A 19524-nucleotide genomic window follows, 5' to 3' on the forward strand; every position below is an offset into this window, starting at 1 on the left:
TACTGTGACCAATTCTGGACATCACACTTTAGGAAGGATGTCAAGGCCTTGGAGAGGAGATTTGCTAGAATGGTACCAGGATGCAGGCTTCAGTTATGTGGAGAGACTAGAGAAGTTGGGGTTGTTCTCCTTAGAGCAGAGAAGGTTAAGAGGAGAATTAATAGCGATGTTCAAAATCATGAAGGTTTTGATAAAGTAAATAAGGAGAAATTGCTTCCAGTGGCAGAATGGTCAGTAACCAGAGGACACAGATTTAAGGTAATTGGCAAAGAACCAGAGGCGAGATGAGAATTTTTTTTTTACGCAGCGAGTTATGATGATTTGGAATGCACCGCCTGAAAGGGTGGGGGAAGCAGATTCAATAATAGCTTTCAAAAAAGAATTGGATAAATACTTGAAGGGGAAAAATTCTCAGGGCTATGGACAAAGGGCAGGGGAGTGGGACTAATTGGATAGCTCTTTCAAAGAGCTGGCATAGGCATGTGGTGCCAAATGGCCTCCTTCTGTGCTGTATCATTCTCTAATTGGAAAGTGATTAATGTGCACAGGGTCAAGTTTCAATTCTTGGAAAGCATATGCATGCATTAGAATGGGGTTATTGGAGAAAATCAATTCTGTAATGGATTGTTGCGGATTATGCGAACAAGGGATTAGCTACTCTTTTAATTTGCAGTGACATCTACTAGATTTGGCAAATTAAGTACTATGGAAGATTGGGCAAAATAAAACTTTAAAAATCCACTCCTATCTGAGTGGTAAAAGATTGCCAATAATTCTCTGACTTTTGCAAAATTGTGCAATTCTGAAAATTTAGAATATAAGACAAAAGAAGTCATAAAATACACTCTTGGATTTACTGTTCTGTAGTTTCTGGGTATGTCTCAATTTTGTTTTAAATAACCGAGATACATTAGTCACTTGCTAATCCTCAGAACTCTTTACAGAATTTAGTGAATTTACAAAAAATCAAAACAGCATCACTGATGTCCATCTCCTTTAAAACAAAGTCTCCATAAAGTTAAAGAGCAGCTTTTAAAGAACTTATGTACTACCAACCACTTCCTTAAACTGTTCCACCCTGCCCCCTCACCGCAAACAAATGTGAAGAGCTGATGGATTTCTTTGCCACCAAGAAAGAGAACCTGCTTCAGCTGCCTCTGCTGACTTCCACCCCCCTTCCCCTTGCTTACCAAGCCAAAATTTCCCCCATGCCCCCAGCACACAGAATTTGGCAAAAGTTCTGGTTCACCCAAGATGTTTGCTGAACAGCCGTACAACAGAGGCGGTTGAGGGTTGGCAGAAACGTGCAGCTGGGTGTCATACGTATATAAATGGAAGCTAACCTCGCGATCACAAATTATTTTGACAAGGGCAGTAGGTGGAAGAGCAAAAGGAGTGGCGAAGAATGGAACCTTCGGGCACTGCTGAGGTGCGAGAGGAGAAGCCATTGCAGGAGATGTGCTTGCCATGTTAGAACAACTAGGGGTGAAACATGCGAGGACAGTGCCACAGAGGAAAGGGTTGGCAGGGGAAGGAGTGGTCGACTATGTCGAAAGCTGCGACAAGGTCGGAGAGGATAAGGAGGGATAATTTGCCATGGCAGCAATCACAAAGGATATCAATGGTGACTTTAACCAGGGTGGTCTGTGTGCTGCAGGCTGGACAGAAACCAGAACATCCAGAAAGTATGCAAAACAGAGAATGAATGGAGATCTGAGCAGAGTTCAGTCATGATGGTTCACCTGAGGAAAGGGAGGTTAGAGATGGGGTGGTAGTTGGAGAGGGTGTTGGTAGGTTTTTTTTTTTTTTCTTTTTTTTTTTTTGAGGAGCAGGGTGATGACAGTTTTGAATGGGACTGAAAGCGGTATTTTGGTGTAGGGGAGTCTGGCATTGACCTCGATTGAGAATTGGATAGTTTCTTGAAAGAGGAACAGTAAAGGGTATGGGGAGCGAGTGAGGAATTGTGTGTGATTAGACTAGCAGGCGCATGTGGAGAAAAACACCAGCAGAGACTCAATGGGCTGAATGGCTTGTTTCTGTGTTGTGGCTTCCCTTGCAGGATTCCAGCGTATTGTAGTAAAGCAATTTGGCCACTGAGACAACCTGCTGACAATGAGATCATTCATTCCCTCGGATCTGAGGTGGGATTTGTATCAGGAAAAAGGTAGGGATGAGGGACTCGAGTATTTTGGTAAAGAAAATTATGTCGAAGGCAGAAGCAAGGGATCTGGTGAGCAGCTGGACAGAAAGATTGATGGTTGTGGTTGGTGGAAGTTCAGAGGAGGTGAGTTTGGAATTTAGAGAGGGTACTGGTGAGTGTGCTGGAGGGAAATTAATTTTCATAAGGACAGAGGCATGCAGGAAGATGTTGAGGGAGGCAAGGAGGTGATCTGGTCAGTGATCAAAACCTTAGAGTTGGCTGTGGGTGTGGAGAGATCGTGTGTGGTGTTGAAATCTGAAGAGGGATGAGGCCACTCAAGCTGATGGACCAATGCTGGTAAGATTTAAGTGCATGTGGATGGGCAGGATGGACTGCACATTGATTACTTTGGTTTGCCCCGAAACACCACATATGCGCTTGCATATGCTCAGTAATACTTCAAGTTTTGAAGGAAACTTATGTGCGACTGGCCTAAAAAAGGAAACTTTTGAATGGCCATGAAAGTATCAGAGTTTGAAAGGAACATGTTAAGAACCAGAACTCAACTTCCTGCTATGGGATGTGGGAAAGGGGGGGGGGGGGGGGGGGGAGGCGAGAGCAAGGGAGAAGGAGAGAGAGGATAAAATGATGCAAGATATGCCAAGTAGAGGAGAATTCCAGGTATTGTAATTCGAGTATCAATAAACTTTAAAAGTTGTGATGAACTTGCTGCTGTATATTCTGCCTAGGCCAGAGTGATACCCATCAGCACTGTGCCAGCATACTGAAAGAAGTGAAGTAGGCCTATGGCAGCTGAAGTTGCAGGAGATAACAAACTACTTTTTGAATTAATCAGCTTGCCCAGGTCAAAAATATTTCCATCTGGATGTTTTTTGTGATCTTGTTTAATATTTTTTGATGCATTTATTATGTGTAGCAGATGCTTCACCCACTGGAGATTTATACACTGGTAAATTTTAGCAGCAACAAAGCAGTTACTGGCAGTGCTGCCGATTTTAACTAGCAACAAAAAACAAAAGAGGAAGGGAAAGTTACCTAAAAGTCAGTGTGTATCCTTCCCTACTGCCACTGACACGAATGAGGAAGCAGCCTAAAGCTTGGTTTGCCAACAAGTCTTCCGCTTCTCTGTAAATCAGAGTATAAAAATTGATTATTTTGGTACACATTCCCAAGTAAAGCAGAAACGCAGGCTCGATACGAACACCCAAAATAAGTTCGAAGGGAAGATATTTAAAACAAAAATATCATATCATAAGGCAGAGTAGAGTTGTGCCAGACTTGCTCTTACATCCCTGCAACACACACCCGTCTCACCCAACCCCCAAAGGCCTAGCAAGAGGTTATCGGCCCTTGAGGATCCAAAGGAACAGTGAAAATATGATGATGAGGGGGGGGGGGGGGGGGCAGGGAGGAATTTTGAAACTTTGTTCAAACACAAAATCAGTACCATTCCTCCTTTTCCAAAACATTTAAATGAATGTAATATCTGATGGGTGAGCCGGGATGGAATGAAGAGCTTCTTTAACTGTCACTATCTTGTGATCTTAAGACAATATTTCTTTCTATCATGCCCAAATTTCAAGCTGCAGGAAATACAGGATTTGAATCTGAAAGATCAGATTAATTAGTGGGACAATTATTGAGATGAAATAGATTAAAATGCACTGAAATTAAAGTAAAGTTAAGCAAATAAAAAAGGAAGAATTTGATAGTTATTCTCAAACAAATTAACTCTTAAATGATTTTAAAGTTTTAAATAATGCCACACATGTTCAACTTTTACAACCAATAACTCAACATCATAATTTCAAACTCTTCCTGTTCATCTTCACCTTTCCTGTTGCCCTTATTTCAAGGTTGTGAGGAGAGACATGCAGGTAATCTGTTCCCAGATCTTTGACCATCTCACTTTAGACAGGTTCCTGGTGTGTGGCCTGACTCTGGTTTTCCCTCCTTTCCTCCGTGGGCCCCTGGGCTATTATCGTGTAGGGAAACACAGACAATCTGAAGTCGCACTGCATCTGATGCAGTACACCTGATCGGAGTCAGTAAACTAATTACTATTGAGACGTCGTTGTTGATAGAAATCCATGACGTAGCATTTAAATCTGGCGACGTGGCGGCTTACAGTGCAGCTAGGACCAACCTATAAAAGGGTATCAGGACTGCCAAAAGGAAACAGACACTGCGGATTGAGGATCATTTCCACAACAACTCGGACCCCCGGCGCATGTGGCAAGGCATCCAGTCTATCACTGACTACAAGAGTAAAAACACCAGCCCCCCGGTTAGCGATGCCTCCCTTCCGGAGGAGCTTAACAACTTCTACGCTCGCTTTGACAGGGACAACAGGGAGCCGGCTACCAAAGCCTTGCCACCCCTGGAAGACCAGGTGCTCACTCTGTCAACCTCCGACGTAAGGGGTGTTCTACGCGGAGTGAACACACGTAAGGCTGCTGGACCTGATAGCATCCCTGGACGGGTACTCAAGGAATGTGCTGATCAGCTGGCTGATGTCTTCACCGCCATCTTCAATCTGTCATTGGCCCAGGCAGTAGTCCCTACATGCTTCAAGACCGCTACCATTATTCCTGTGCCAAAGCAAACGGCTGTGACGTGTCTGAACGACTATCGACCTGTCGCACTCACACCCATCATAATGAAGTGTTGAGAGAGACTGGTCCTGGCTCACATCAAAGCCAGTATTCCCGCCTCTCTTGACCAGCACCAGTTTGCCTATCGTGCAAACAGATCAACGGAGGATGCAATCACAACTGCTCTACAATCTGCACTGAATCACTTAGACGGTAAAGAGACCTACATCAGAATGCTGTTCATAGACTACAGCTCAGCATTCAACACTATCGTCCCCAACAAGCTGGCCACCAAACTCCACACTCTTGGCCTGAACACTTCCCTCTGCAACTGGACCCTGGACTTCCTAACAAACAGACCCCAGTCTGTCAAATTAGGTAACCACACCTCCCCCCCCCCCGACCCTGAACATGGGGGCCCCCACAAGGTTGTGTGCTGAGCCCCCTCCTCTACTCCCTCTTCACCCACGACTGTGTGGCTGTTCATGGTTCCAACACCATCATCAAGTTTGCGGATGATACCACGGTGGTAGGCCAGATCACCAACAATGATGAGTCAGCCGACAGGGAGGAGGTCCAGCATCTCGTGAACTGGTGCGCCGATAATAACCTGGCCCTTAACATCAAGAAAACCAAGGAAATCATTGTGGACTTCAGGAAGTCTAAAGGCAGAAGTCACACCCCCATCCACATCCACATCCATGGGGCTGTGGTGGAAAGGGTGGACAGCTTTAAGTTCCTCGGAGTCCACATCACGGAAGACCTCTCCTGGTCCCTCAATACCTCCTCTTTGGTGAAGGCGGCCCAGCAGCGCCTATATTTCCTAAGGAGGCTGAAGGGATGTAACCTGTCACCCCTGATCCTCTCTAACTTCTATCGCTGCACAATAGAGAGCATCCTGACGAACTGTATCAGTGTGGTATGGCAGCTGTAGCTCCTATGACCGGAAAGCCCTGCAGCGGGTAGTCAAAACTGCCCAACGCATTACCGGCACCCGGCTACCGACCATAGAGAACATCTACCAGAAACGCTGTTTACGGAGGTCACTGACCATCATCAAAGACCCTACCCACCCCAGCCACAGTCTGTTCGCCCCCCTGCCATCTGGGAGACGCTACAGATGCATTCGCACCCGAACGACCAGATTTAGGAACAGCTTCTTTCCCAGGGCTGTCATCCTACTGAACTCTACAAATAAACTCTAAAGCCTGCACATCTGCCAATGCACTTTATGATGTTTATGTTAATGTATTACAAGCCAAATGAATGTTGAATGTTAAATGTCTTAATCAAAATGTACACTCTCAGGAGCCGCAAGCCTACATTTCGTTGTACTGCACTTGTGCACTAACAATGACAATAAAGTTGATTATTATTATGATATTTAAAAAATGGTAGGTAGTTTGCAGAACTCAATGCAGTACCTGTTATGCCTATAGGTGACACTATGATGGGGTTTAACAATGTTAAGTGAGCATGTTTGGCAATAGTTGATATTTGGCTGGGATTTTGCTCACCTCGGCGGGTCCATGATGGGAGACGTCAGTGGCGGGTCCGGACCCCGCTGCTGGATCCATCCCGCTCTGTGAAATGATTTTCCGTTGACGGGGCTTGTTAAGCCCACCCAGTGCATTTCCCAGCCAATTAGAGGAAACGGGTCTGGTGACATCATTTCATGACACGTCATCAGCCGGTTTCCTTAAAGGGACCATGTCCAAATTTATTTTGACATTTGTGCTGTCAGTGTTCTACAGCATTGTGGTGCTGCAAACACTGACAAGCACTGCACAGAGGCACAGGGCTGCACCCAGGCTCTCCCATGACTCCCTCCATATGCTTGTGGAAGGAGTCACAGCACGCAGGGAGGTTCTCTTCCCTTCCAATGGGCAGAAGAGACCTCCCCAGGAGACCAACACAGCCTGGTTACACATTGCAGAGGAGGTCACAAGCAAGGATGTCATCAGGAGGACCTGGGTGCAGAGGCACAAACCTTTCACTGATCTCAGTAGATCACAAAACGTTAGTACAAAGCCACACTCAACCTCATCCTGCTGTGCCACTCATCACATCCCCATCACTCTGCCTTCCCTACCCTACTCCAGCACATCCTTACTCACACCAACTTACCTTGCACCTCTACCCATCCTTCTCTAACTACATTATCACTTCCCCATCTCACTAGCCATCCCGCACACTCACCCTCACCCTAGTGCAATCATACCAACTAACAACACACAAGGGTAGGCACGTGGGTGTTTTATGCAATGTTCATGTAAAGTTTCTGTTAACATGGTGTCAAATATTCAAACCTTTATTTTCAACACTTTGCATTCTTGGACAGATTTGTGTGCACCTTTGGAAGTGGCTTACTGAGTTGCAGTGAATGGTGAGACATAAATGGTAACCCCCGCAATGGTCATGAGTGTGAAAGGAATGGCTTGGGCATTGTAGGGATGGTGCCAACCTGACGCATCAGGTGGCAGCCAGGGTGTACAGCATCAAGTAAGGTAAATCTGGCCATGGTGAGGCCATCCCTGGCCTTCCGGGCAGTAATGTGGTCGGGTGCTGATGCCCTCTGTCCTGTGCTGCATCAGTTGATTGCGGAGAAGGTTGGTATTGTTGTATTATTGATGTGCCTGGTGCTGATCGTGGTTGGATTCGAAGGACCGAGGTGAGAGAGTGTAAAAGGCCCCATGTTGATGGAATAGATGGCAGGTGAAGTAGAGTTGACAGAAGCATTCTGTCAATGGTGAGAGTTCTTCCAATGAGGTGAGAGTGGTTAGAGAGTGGAAAGCCTGCAGAATCTGTGTTGGAAATGGACTGAGAAACAGCTTGTAGCTGAGGAAAGTGAATATCAGTCAGGTGGGAGCTTTTACTGTACATTTGATGCAGTCAAGGAATCAGCTGGAGCAATGGTCACTGAACTCCTGCCCCAGGTTGACAGCCGTGGTCCCCGAACAGCATGGTTCCTGTGGCCATGAAGTTAAAATAAAAAGGAAAGTTTAAAAAGCCTGTTAATGATCTGTCAACTAGATGCTAATGAGATTAATTGGGTCCCCCGCCACTGCCCGTCGGGTCTGCTCAGCGCTGACAGACCTGACATTGGGAAAGGCGCGTGGCGGCCCGCTGTCAAAAAAAACTTTCCCACACGACCCATCACTGATCGTGCCCACTTACCTACCCACCCTCCCCAACCCCAGAAAATTCCGGCCTCCATATTGGCTCTAGTCAGCATGTAGTTCCACACTTTAGCCAGTGAATGGTTCTGCAGCAATCTGTGACCTACCTCTGGATTTTAGATGAAGCTGTGCCACGCAAGTGTGGTTGGAATCTTTATCATCATAAGTATAATAAACTTCCTCCCACATTTCTCTGCATTAAATTTTATTGAATATTCATTGGCTCAATCTATTAATCTGTTCAGTTAACCATGCACTCTATTTTTGTGTCAACTGCAAATTTTGATATTGTGCCCCTATACCCAAGTTCAGATCAGATCATATCAATATATATATATATATTTATATATTGAAAAGAGCAATATATATTGGAGAGAAACAGTCTTGACACTGACCGTGGGAGATTTTCTTTCATTTCATTAGCCTTAGAGTTATCATGTGCTTCCAATTCTCATTTTAATTTTGAAGATTTTAATCCGAAAAAATCCAGCTATTGCTGCCTCTCCTTTACTTCTTGTGGGGGATAGGCTTAGTTTGTTTTAATAGGTTTGATTCGTCTTGGGCATCTCCTGTTTGAATGTTCCCCATTATTTGTCCATTGTCTTAGTTATAATTTTTCTAATTTATCTAGGCTGGTTCCCTTTTTGCCTTGTTGAAATTGTTTTTTATTCTGTCAAGTACCTATAACTATTACCGTAAACGGGCTCAGACATGGGGAATGGGTGCATACAACAGGGATGAGCTTCCCTGTGTAGGTTTAATTACAATAACATCTGATGTAAAGTCCAACTCTTCAAGCAGGTTTTCATGACATGCAAACTTGGAAATTTAAAGAACTTTTAATGTCAAGTGGCTAAAATCATTAGGTACCACTTTTACAAAGTCCAATTAATTAAACTGAACATGGTATTGCTATAACAAATGTAAAAAAAAACATATCCAATACTGTAGTATTAAAACTAGACTCACCGCCTTGTAATCATCCCGTGGAACCAGCATGGAAACGTGCCATTCTGAACTACTTTTCGAGCCTGAGTCTCTTTGAACCACCGAATTGTAGCCCTTTTTTTGTTAATTCGCTGCTCCTTATCTGCCTGTTCCTGTAGCCAGCTGCTGTTCATGTGGTCCCGAGAATTATCGAAGGGAGTTGCCTAAAACAAAGGCGTAACTTATAGCAGACATCTTGACTTCTTTTTAAAATCACTGAGTCCTTTTTAATGTGTTATTAAAGTCAACAATGGAAATAGGATATCACAGTCTGGGACTGATTATGCATAGCATTGCCTAATTTATCTTAGGCAAATACTGTTGAAATCCAAGGTTGCTGTCTGTACCAGCACTCTAAGAGCATGCAGCATAAAAGTCAGTAACACCTCGATATTAACCTCCCATGATTGGAGAGGGTCGGGGGTAGTAAAAATATGGAATATGTTCCCAACCTGCCACGCCTGTTTCGAGCCATCCGACGGTGGGACACTTCATTTAATCGGGCTCCCACAATGCAATTGGGAGCACAATTTAAATTTTACAGTTGCTGTGTGGGCTTTCCAGGGAAACTCAACTCGAAAGGGAGGTGGGAGCTGCTGGCTCCACAAGGCAGGTACCATTTACAGCACTTCTCGTGGGCCAGGAGGAACAGGAGTGCTCCCCCCAGCCCCTCAGGGAAACCTTCGGCCTCCCCTCTGCTGATCGTGGCCTCTCTCTTTCTCCACCACCCCCACCTCCCCAATCAGTGACACTCCGCCTAAAGCCCTGATGACCTCTTTCAAAGCCCCAATCACAGTCGACCTGACCTGCCTCGCCGCCCCCCATGGCTGTCTCTCCAAGCCCCAAGTGCCAACCTTCCCCCTTCCCGATTGCCGTGGACCACCCCAAGGGTCCCCAGGTGTGGCCTCCTGCTGCTGACTTTCCTGCCCGGCAGCCGGCCAGGCTGTCAATTTGGGCAGCTGCTGGGTAGGAAATGGAAGATTCTTCTTTCCATGACATCCTCGCTGGGTTCTCCTGTTGTTTTCAGCCTCCCACATACCCACGATCTTATTGAATGGCGGAGCAGGCTCGAAGGGCCGAATGGCCTACTCCTGCTCCTATTTCTTATGTAAGAAGTCACACAACACCAGGTTATAGTCCAACAGTTTTATTTGAAATCACAAGCTTTCGGAGCGCTGCTCCTTCGTCAGGTGAAGTGGAGAGATGCATAAAGACACAGCTTATATAGTCAGAGCATTTCCACACCATGGCTATTTCTTATAGTCTTATGTACCCTCCCCGTCAATATCAGGGCCACAATTACTGAAAGACGCAAAAGGGAGAGAAATTCTCTTCCCCTTAAAATGGCTGGGATTAAAAATATTGATAATCAATTAAAGAAATGTCACAATAATGCACACAGACACAAGATGATTTAAATAAACAGAAATTTTTGGGGTGAAAATATGCTTTAGAACATATATTTATTATAAATATATTAGTTTTAAAGTAGTTTTTTTGAAGGGATTAGTATTTTTTTAAAACTTTAATTTAACAAGTAACTTGTTTTGTGGTCATTTGAAGCAAAAGAGCCATGTACCAAATGACCATTTTTCTATGAAGAGGATCTGTGATAGATCAATATTAACTGTCTTACACAAAGTCTTGTGATATTTGTGTGCCCAGTAGGCCAATCTATACTGCACAGTGTTGATGTGAATTTGACTTCACATTAAAGTGAAAAAAGTAGTACAACTTTAGTTTGAAATCATCCAAATCAAAATCTGTCTGGCCAGAGAGAAATGAGAGTTGACAGATGACCTCATGCTCCTCTGAGTAGATAACAGTCTTAAAAACTGGTATTGTCAGTATTATTGCACCCTTTGCGTCTTTTGACTATATTTTTCTGGACAGGAAGAAATGACCACCACCCTGAATGCCCATATCTTCCAGAACAGAGCACAGTGCCCATTTTAAATGCATGTTCCTCCCACCCACTCCCCTTCTATAGCCCTTGCAGGTATCTTGGCACTTTGCACTCCAACTAAATGGTCACATCACCCAGATCACTGACTTCATTACTCACAAAACAGTAATGGTAGAAGATGACACTGCCAGCTTTTTTCTTTTCCTGATACAGCATGTACTGCTGTTCCAGGCAACTAAACTAAGCTACAAAACGCAAAAAGTTAAGCAAGGGCCAAATTAGTAGTGACACAGGCCAGAGGCTTGAACCCAGGCACTTCTAAAGAAGTAAGTGAAGGATCCCACTATGACCAATGTTGGAGGGAGAGGGCAGAGTAGGGGACACCCCTCCCTCTCTTTGAGGTCCTGCAGTTCAAGGATAACCTCTTTAATATTAAAAAAAAATCAATCTTCTGGAAATGTCTGCTCCCTTGAATATGCTTCCTCCTCTTCCTGGTGCTGCAGTGGTTGTCCCACTGCACCACTGCCAAGTTTTTCTCCTTTGAAGCAGCAGAGGATCCACCAAGGGATCATCTTACCTGGGAAATAGGTTCATTTCAAACTGCGGACAAAATGCCTGACCTGCTCCTCTTCCAGCAAGAGCGCGCCAGAGGAAAATCTAGCCCAACATATCTTACTGAAGTGACAAGTCACCTATGCTGGTAGGGTGAGATGGGCACAGCCATATGTATATTTTCCAGTTTATTTAGCTTTAAATGGAACCAACCACCTTGACAGAATATCCTTTATAAAATAGCTGATTATCTTCTCATACATGGTTTAAAATTATCTTTCAGAAAATTGCCAGCTTTTCCCGATACAGCATGTACTGCTGTTCCAGCCAATGAAACTAAGCTACAAAACTCAAAAATTATGCAAGGCCAAATTAGTAGTAACACAGGCCAGAAGCTTGAACGCTGGCACTTTTAAAGAGGAAGTTAAGCCCAGCTAAAGTCTGACCAATTTTCTTTTAAAATACATATGTTGACAGGTTTATTGGTCACAGATGGAGAACTCTCTCCACACTACTCACTGTAGACCTGAAAAGTGAGGAAGTGGTCATATAGCTTGATTGGGAGACAATGTACAATTTATTTTTAGAAATATAAAAAAGGCTCAGAAAGAAAGACATACCTCTACTAATTTACTCCGGGGTCTGGGAACAGGCGGCTGCACCGCATTGCGAAATTTATCTACGGCTGCAGAACGAGGTCGAGGGAGAGGCTTCTTCTTTCTTGGAAGTGGAACTGGAGGTGTCGCCAATCCTGCACAGTACAGATTTTGCTCAACAAAATATCATTTTCTGTGCAACTGAATAGCTTATTTTCCAACAGTTTATATATTCTGCTTAACAATCCATTCAGAAACCATATTTCAATGTGACTACTGCGTTGCTGCAGAATATGTATACATGCATATTATTATATTGCATATACTACATGGCCAGCAGTTGATTGCGAAAGTAAGCTGCACATTGCTTTTGGGCATGGGGTGGGGGTGCTAGGCCAAGACCGACTAAGGACTTGGGAGTTGATAGGGATAGTTTGCACATGACCCTGTAACCAACACTGAAGATTTGTTTCATATTGAACCACCAGGAAAATTCTGCTCCTGTTGCATTGTTGACTGCTGTAGTAGTTTCTCCTGTCTATATTCTTATACACAATTCATATGATCAAATATGTATTTTAATGTCCAGTTCATTTTTGGTAAATTCATTTCTTGCATCCTTAAAGTACAGTTATGATACCCAGGTTGTTTCAACAAGCTAGGTGGGTTGAATAGAAGGATTAAACTGTAATAAGTGTTGTTATTCCTGGCAGACTCAGCTATCCCTCTGCAGCTAGCCATGCAGCAAAAGGCTTGCTCTATTGTGCAGGACCCTGATGCACAAAGGTTGCACAGTTCCCACTTACATCTATCAAAGGCACACAAATGTCATTGTACAGTGTAAGCTCTCCAAATAAATTCAGTAATAGGAAGAGTTTTCCAACGGCAATCAAGATCAACACCTTCTTATTGAACAAAGTTTTCTATTTAAAATGCCCATGTATTATTAGGATATCCCAAATTGCCAGGTGATAGAACAACAGAACAGAACATGAGAAGAGATGGAGTAAACTAGGCCTGTATTCTGAAATAAAAACAGAAAATGCTGGAGATACTCAGCAGGTCAGGCAGCAGGCCTGTATTCTCTTGAATTCAGAAGAATGAGAGGGGATCTCATTGAAGCATACAAAATTATTACAGGGCTTGATAGGGTGGATGCTGGGAGAATGTTTCTCTTGGCTGGGGAGTCTAGAACATGGGGCCACAGCCTCAGGATAAAGGGTAGGCCATTCAGGACTGAGATGAGAAGAAATTTCTTCACACAGGGTGGTGAATCTTTGGAATTCTCTACCCCAGAGGGCTGTGGAGGCTTAGTCATTGGTTATGAGGGGGTGGTCATATGAGGAGAGGTTGAGTAGATTGGGACTCTACTCATTGGAGTTCAGAAGAATGAGAGGCAATCTTATTGAAACATATAAGATTGTGAAGGGGCTTGATCGGGTGGATGCGGTGAGGATGTTCCCAATGAAGAGTGAAACTAGAACTAGGAGGCATAATCTTAGAATAAGGGGCTGCTCTTTCAAAACTGAGATGAGGAGAAACTTCTTCACTCGGAGGGTGGTAGGTTTGTGGAATTTGCTGCCCCAGAAAGCTGTGGAAGCTACATCATTAAATAAATTTAAAACAGAAATAGATAGTTTCCTAGAAGTAAAGGGAATTAAGGGTTACAGGGAGCGGGCAGGAAATTGGACTTAAGTCTAGGTTCGGAATGGTCATGGCCCTGTGGGTAGTGGAGTGGGCCCAGGGGCCGTGTAGCCTGGTTCTGCTCCTACTGTGTTCTAATTCTGTGTTAGATTTCAGGAGATGGTTTTATTCCTGTTCCTGGCTGGGGTGGAGATCGCCTTTACAGAAGGTAAGTACTGTAGAAAATATAGGGACAGAGTGATCTCCCGGAAGAATTTCGATCGCCTAGATGGGTCGGAGAGGAATTTCCCAGATTTTTTTCTCCCAAATTGGCCATTGGGTCTTTATCTGGTTTTTCGCCTCTCCCGGGAGATCACATGGGTTCGGGTGGATGCAGAGTGATAGAAGATTTGAGGTTAGGATCAGATCAGCCATGATCTTATTGAATGGTGGAGCAGGCTCGAGGGGCCGATTGGCCTACTCCTGCTCCTATTTCTTATGTTCTTATATTCTTATATTCAAAACCGAAGTCGATAGATTTCTGACTAGTAAGAGCATCAAGGGATATGGCGATAGGGCCGGTGAATGGAGTTGAGGCAGAAGATCAGCCATGATCTCATTGAATGGTGCAGCAGGCTCGAAGGGCCGAATGGCCTACTCCTGCTCCTATTTCTTATGTTCTTAAATCGTGAGGGTCATTAGCATAATTGGGGCAGGTGACCCACACCTGTAGACCTGCAAAACAGGTGCCCACTTCGCAAGCCAAGGATTAAAGTAAAAAATTGTTTTCTCACTTCCCCTTGCAGAGAAGTTTTGGCTAACAATATTAAGGCAATCGATCTTGGATTGATTACTTTTTACAGATTTATATCTTTGGGCCTTTTGCAGTCAAAAATCAGCCAGATCTATGTTCTGCCCCAAAGTCTAACTCCGTGCCTTGCCCACAACTCTGCATGAATTCCAACTCCTGCTTCAGGGGCCAGAATCTTTAGGCTATGGTCTTTGAAATAGTCAAAACTTGATTGATCAACATTGGAATTCTGTAAGATTGCTAATAAATAATGTTTGCAGCCCATTCAACACCTACTTTCACTTATCCATTCCATTTCCTGCTTCTTTCTCTCCATTTCTTGTTCCAATTCAATTTGCCGCTTTTCTTCAATTTGTCTTTCCAGTTCCAGCTGACGCTGGTTCTGTAGCTCAGCCAATAGAATTTTATACTTGCTTTGACAGCGGAATCTTTTATAGCCTGAAGAATACACAAGGGAATAAATTATCTGGACCAATCCGATTCTACAAAATCTTCAATTCTGCAAATCAGTATTTTTTTTTGTCTTTGACGAGTAAAATTGAGCATAAAGTATAAATACAGTGTATGGAGAGTAATGGATTTATGAGCAGCAGCACAATGATGCAGTCCGCAGGTTCAACTCTTCACTCTGATCAGTTCTTTTGCTTGGCTGCATTAGATGCATTCTTACAAAGACAAATCAACAAGAACCATCCCCAGGAGGAGTGTGAAGATTTGACTTGGAGAATGCTCTTTGCATTGATTAGAGGATGAAGCTTTTACATAGAATTACATAGGATATACAGCACAGAAACTGGCCATTTGGCCCAACCAGTCTATGCTGGCATTTATGCTCCAGACAAGCTTCCTCCCATCCTTCCTCATCTATGAGAAAAAGTGGAAGGAGGACTCCTGCCCTTTACTAGTAAAGCAGTCAGTGGCTCATGGCTGTTGCTCCTTGCCTACCTCCAGTAAATAAGTCATCTCACGAAAGGTTGGGAACCACCAAACACAACATCCAGTCACAGAGTTATAGCATTCTGTAACAAATTTCTGAAGCTAAAAAAACATTTTTTTTATTTAAAAGACCAAAAATGAAGATCTTTCTTGATGAGAACAGTCTGTTCCTTTAAGGCACATAGCACATAGCTGCCTTTAAGGCAGCTTTTTAAAAAAAAATCTGTTCGCTAGATGTGGGTGACATTAGTATGGCTGCATTTATTGTCTATCTCAAGTATCCCCAAGAAGTTGGTGGGTGTTCCTGAACCGCTGCAATCCTTGTGGTGATGATGCTCCCACGATGGTTTTTGGGTCAGCATTGGTGGCCGTGCCTTCTGTTGCCTAGGCCCCAAGCTCTGGAATTCCCTGCCTAAACCTCTCCGCCTCTCTTTCCTCCTTTAAGACACTCCTTAAAACCTACCTCTTTGACCAAACTTTTGATCATCTGCCCTAATTTCTCCTTATGTGGCTCGGTGTCAAATTTTTTGTCTTATAATACTCCTGTGAAGCGCCTTGGGACGTTTTACTACATGAACGGCTCTATATAAATACAAGTTGTTGTTGTTGGAATTCCAGGATATTGATCAAGCAACAAACGAACTGCAGTATATATCCAAGCCAGGACCGGGTGCGACCTGGGAGGGGGGATTGGAGGTGTTGGTGTTCCCACAGCATTACTGCTCTTGTTGTTCTCGGTGGTAGTGGTCACAGATGGAAGGAGGTGCTGTCAAAATAACCTTGGTGAGTTGCTGCAGTGCATCCTGCAGCCTATACATACTGCAGCCACAGTGTACTAGTGATGGAGGAGATGGGTATTGAGCCCAGTGACACGGTGCCAATCAAATGATCTGCTCTGTCCAGGTGACCGGTAAGTATTCCATCACACTTCTGACTTGAGCCTTGTAGATGGTGGTGAGGCTTTGAGGGGTCAGGAAGTGAACCACTCATCAAAGTGCCCAGCCTCTGTCCTGCTCTTGTAGCCTTGGTATCAGTATGGCCGGTGCAGTTAAACTTCTGGGCAACAGTGACTAAGATGCTGTTGTTGGAGACTCAATGATGGTGGTGCCATTAAAGGTTGGGATGAGATGGCTGGGTTTTCTCTTGTTTGAGATGGTTATTACTTGGCATTTATGGGGCACGAATGTTACCTGTCCCTTGTCAGCCCAAGCTTGAATGTTACCTAGGTCCTCCTGTATGCTAGTGTGAATGGTTTCATTAGTGGAGGAACAGTGAATGGAGCTCTGGGGAACACTTTGCCCTTGAACTGTGCCCAAAGCTAAGCAGAAAATCAGGTTACACAGATCTCCGACACTCATTTGCATGCAAGTTGCATTAGTGCATGCTCTTCAGGTGCAACCACCTGAAAAGCCATAAAGGAATCTGAGCTGCAATGCTGCACAGGCATAAATGTGGGTAAAGGATTAGTGTCGAATTTTCAGGCACAATTTGGACGCTAGAATGAGGAAAATCACCCTCGTAGGGCTGCATTACTGGGAAGTGGTCTGAGTTAGTGAAATTTATTAATTAACAGAAGAGAGTTTGAATGACATTTGATACTGGAATTGAAAGTTAGTGTTCCTCAAGGTTGCTGGACCATACCTGCTTCCATTCTAATAGTTTGAAAATTGCTATTCATCAGGTTCTGTTTTTATTACCAAGTTAAAATACTAAAAACTTCAATAAAAGGTTAATTTTCCCTCCAAGTGGAACAGCATCATTTAAAATCCATATTGGCAGTTGTTGCTTACTTTTCTGGATAATTATTGCAGCTTTTTCAAGTCTTTCTATGCACTTTGCCAATTGATCCTGATGCCAATATTTAAAGAACAGACGGGAGTTTCTGCAAGGAGAAAACAAAATCCAGCTCAAGAAATCAGTAACACACGGCAAACTGGGTTCAAAAGCATCACAAGACAGGTTCGGAGTGCAGGATTCACCAAATTCAAAGTGAACCGTTAGAATAGCAATTTTGTTACAGCAACATGAGCTGTAGACTCCCAAGCGTGAACAAAATTAGTGAATTAGAATCTTCTAGATAATGGGAGTCACAAGTTCCCTGTGGGTAACCATACAATATTTTACATTATATTGGCTTAGTCTCATACAATGTATTTTAAAAGCACTGAAAGTTGGGATTTCACCGATTAACTCCTTTCTTCGGCAATCCCTCGGAACCGAGGATGACTTGCTACCACATTAAAAATATGAGTTCGCAGGTGACTGATGAGTCCAATGCGGGACCTACAGTCTCTGTCACAGGTGGGGCAGACGGTGGGTGGGGTGCTTGGGTCGACCTGCGCTTGGCTTCCACTTGTTCCCGGCGAAGAGACTCGAGGTGTTCAGCGCCTTCCTGGATGCTTCTCCAAATTAGCTAAGAAAATGCTGTTCCTCATTACTTTTTGAAGGCTAAAGCCAGCATAAATAGAAAGCATAATTCCTTCTGGGGAAAATGCTAGAGTCCATTATAAAGGATGTAATAGCAGAGCACTTGGAAAAAAGTGACCGGATCGGACAAAGTCAACATGGATTTACAAAAGGTAAATCGTGCTTGACTAATCTACTGGAATTTTTTGAGGATGTAACTGGTAAAATAGACAAGGGAGAACCAGTGGATATGGTGTGTTTGGATTTTCAAAAGGCTTTCGATAAGGTCCCGCGTAAGAGATTAGCGTGTAAAATTAAGGCACATGGGATTGGGGGCAAGGTATCGACTTGGATAGAGAACTGGTTGGCAGGCAGAAAGCAAAGAGTTGGAATAAATGGCTCTTTTTCTGAGTGGCAGGCAGTGACTAGTGGGGTACCACAGGGATCAGTCCTTGGACCCCAGCTATTCACAATATATATTAATGATCTGGACGAGGGAACTAGATGTAATATCTCCAAGTTTGCAGACGACACAAAGCTGGGTGGGCGTGTGTGCGGCGAGGAGGATACCGAGAAACTCCAGTATGATTTGGACAGGTTGGGTGATTGGGCAGAAGCATGGCAGATGCAATATAACGTGGATAAATGCGTGGTTATCCACTTTGGTGTCAAAAACAGGAAGGCAGATTATTATCTGAATGGCAATAGATTGGGAGAAGGGGAAGTGCAACGAGACCTGGGCGTCCTAGTGCACCAGTCGCTGAAAGTAAGCATGCAGGTGCAGCAGGCGGTTAAGAAGGCAAATGGTATGTTGTCCTTCGTAGCGAGAGGGTTTGAGTACAGGAACAAGGATGTCTTGCTGCAGCTATACAGGGCCTTGGTGAGACCACATCTTGAGTATTGTGTGCAGTTTTGGTCACCTTATCTGAGGAAGGATGTTCTTGCCATGGAAGGAGTGCAGCGAAGATTCACCAGGCTGATACCTGGGATGGCAGGAATGATGTATGAGGAGAGATCGAGTCGATTGGGCTTGTACTCGCTGGAGTTTAGAAGAATGAGAGGGGATCTCATCAAAACTTATAAAATTCTAACAGGACTAGACAGACTAGATGCTGGAAGGATGTTTCCGATGGTCGGGGAGTCCAGAACCAGGGGTCACAGTCTAAGGATAAGGGGTAAGCCATTTAGGACAGAGATGAGGAGGAATTTCTTCACCCAGAGAGTGGTGAACCTGTGGAATTCTCTACCAAAGGCGGCAGTAGAGGCCAATTCATTAAATATATTCAAGAAGGAGTTGGATATATTTCTTAAGGCTAAAGGGATCAAGGGATATGGAGAGAGGCAGGAACAGGGTACTGAATTTGGATGATCAGCCATGATCTCATTGAATGGTGGAGCAAGCTTGAGGGGCCGAATGGCCTACTCCTGCTCCTATCTTCTATGTTTCTATGCTTTATACACTTCTTTATCAACATTAATGGATGGAGGAAGATAGACCTCTTGAAACTACTAGTAAAGCTATCTGGACCATTAACACTTATACCTACATTAATATGAACATTATACTTGAGTAATGTGAACAGATTATGGAAAGTGACCAGAAAATTCCTAGGTTTGATCCCCAATCTGTGCTGAATTATCTGATCTCAAATTAGCCACAATAACTGGGCTCAATGCCAGGGCTACTGCTGTTGATTGCTACCCAGGACAGAGATAGCTGAGGGGCAATAACAGTATTGGGCTTGGCTGTGATGTCCCCTGTTGAACTGTCCT

General features: G+C 44.0%; 1 protein-coding gene across 3 annotated transcripts in view; it reads right to left on the reverse strand.

The window, feature by feature from the left end:
* unm_sa41569 (un-named sa41569) overlaps nt 1–19524 on the reverse strand; it is a 240318-nt gene that overhangs the window by 12206 nt on the left and 208588 nt on the right. For all 3 annotated transcript variants that reach the window (XM_085973470.1, XM_085973465.1, XM_085973479.1), the window contains exons 22-26: nt 17136–17227; nt 14686–14847; nt 12000–12130; nt 8904–9085; nt 3197–3286 (exon numbers count right to left, since the gene is read on the reverse strand). In XM_085973470.1, coding sequence (XP_085829596.1) covers nt 3197–3286; nt 8904–9085; nt 12000–12130; nt 14686–14847; nt 17136–17227 — 657 coding nt within the window. The remainder of the gene's footprint in view (nt 1–3196; nt 3287–8903; nt 9086–11999; nt 12131–14685; nt 14848–17135; nt 17228–19524) is intronic.

The sequence above is a fragment of the Somniosus microcephalus genome, chromosome 2 (assembly GCF_052327205.1).
Source record: "Somniosus microcephalus isolate GS21.2 chromosome 2, FLI_Smic_1.0, whole genome shotgun sequence".
NCBI lineage: Eukaryota > Metazoa > Chordata > Chondrichthyes > Squaliformes > Somniosidae > Somniosus > Somniosus microcephalus.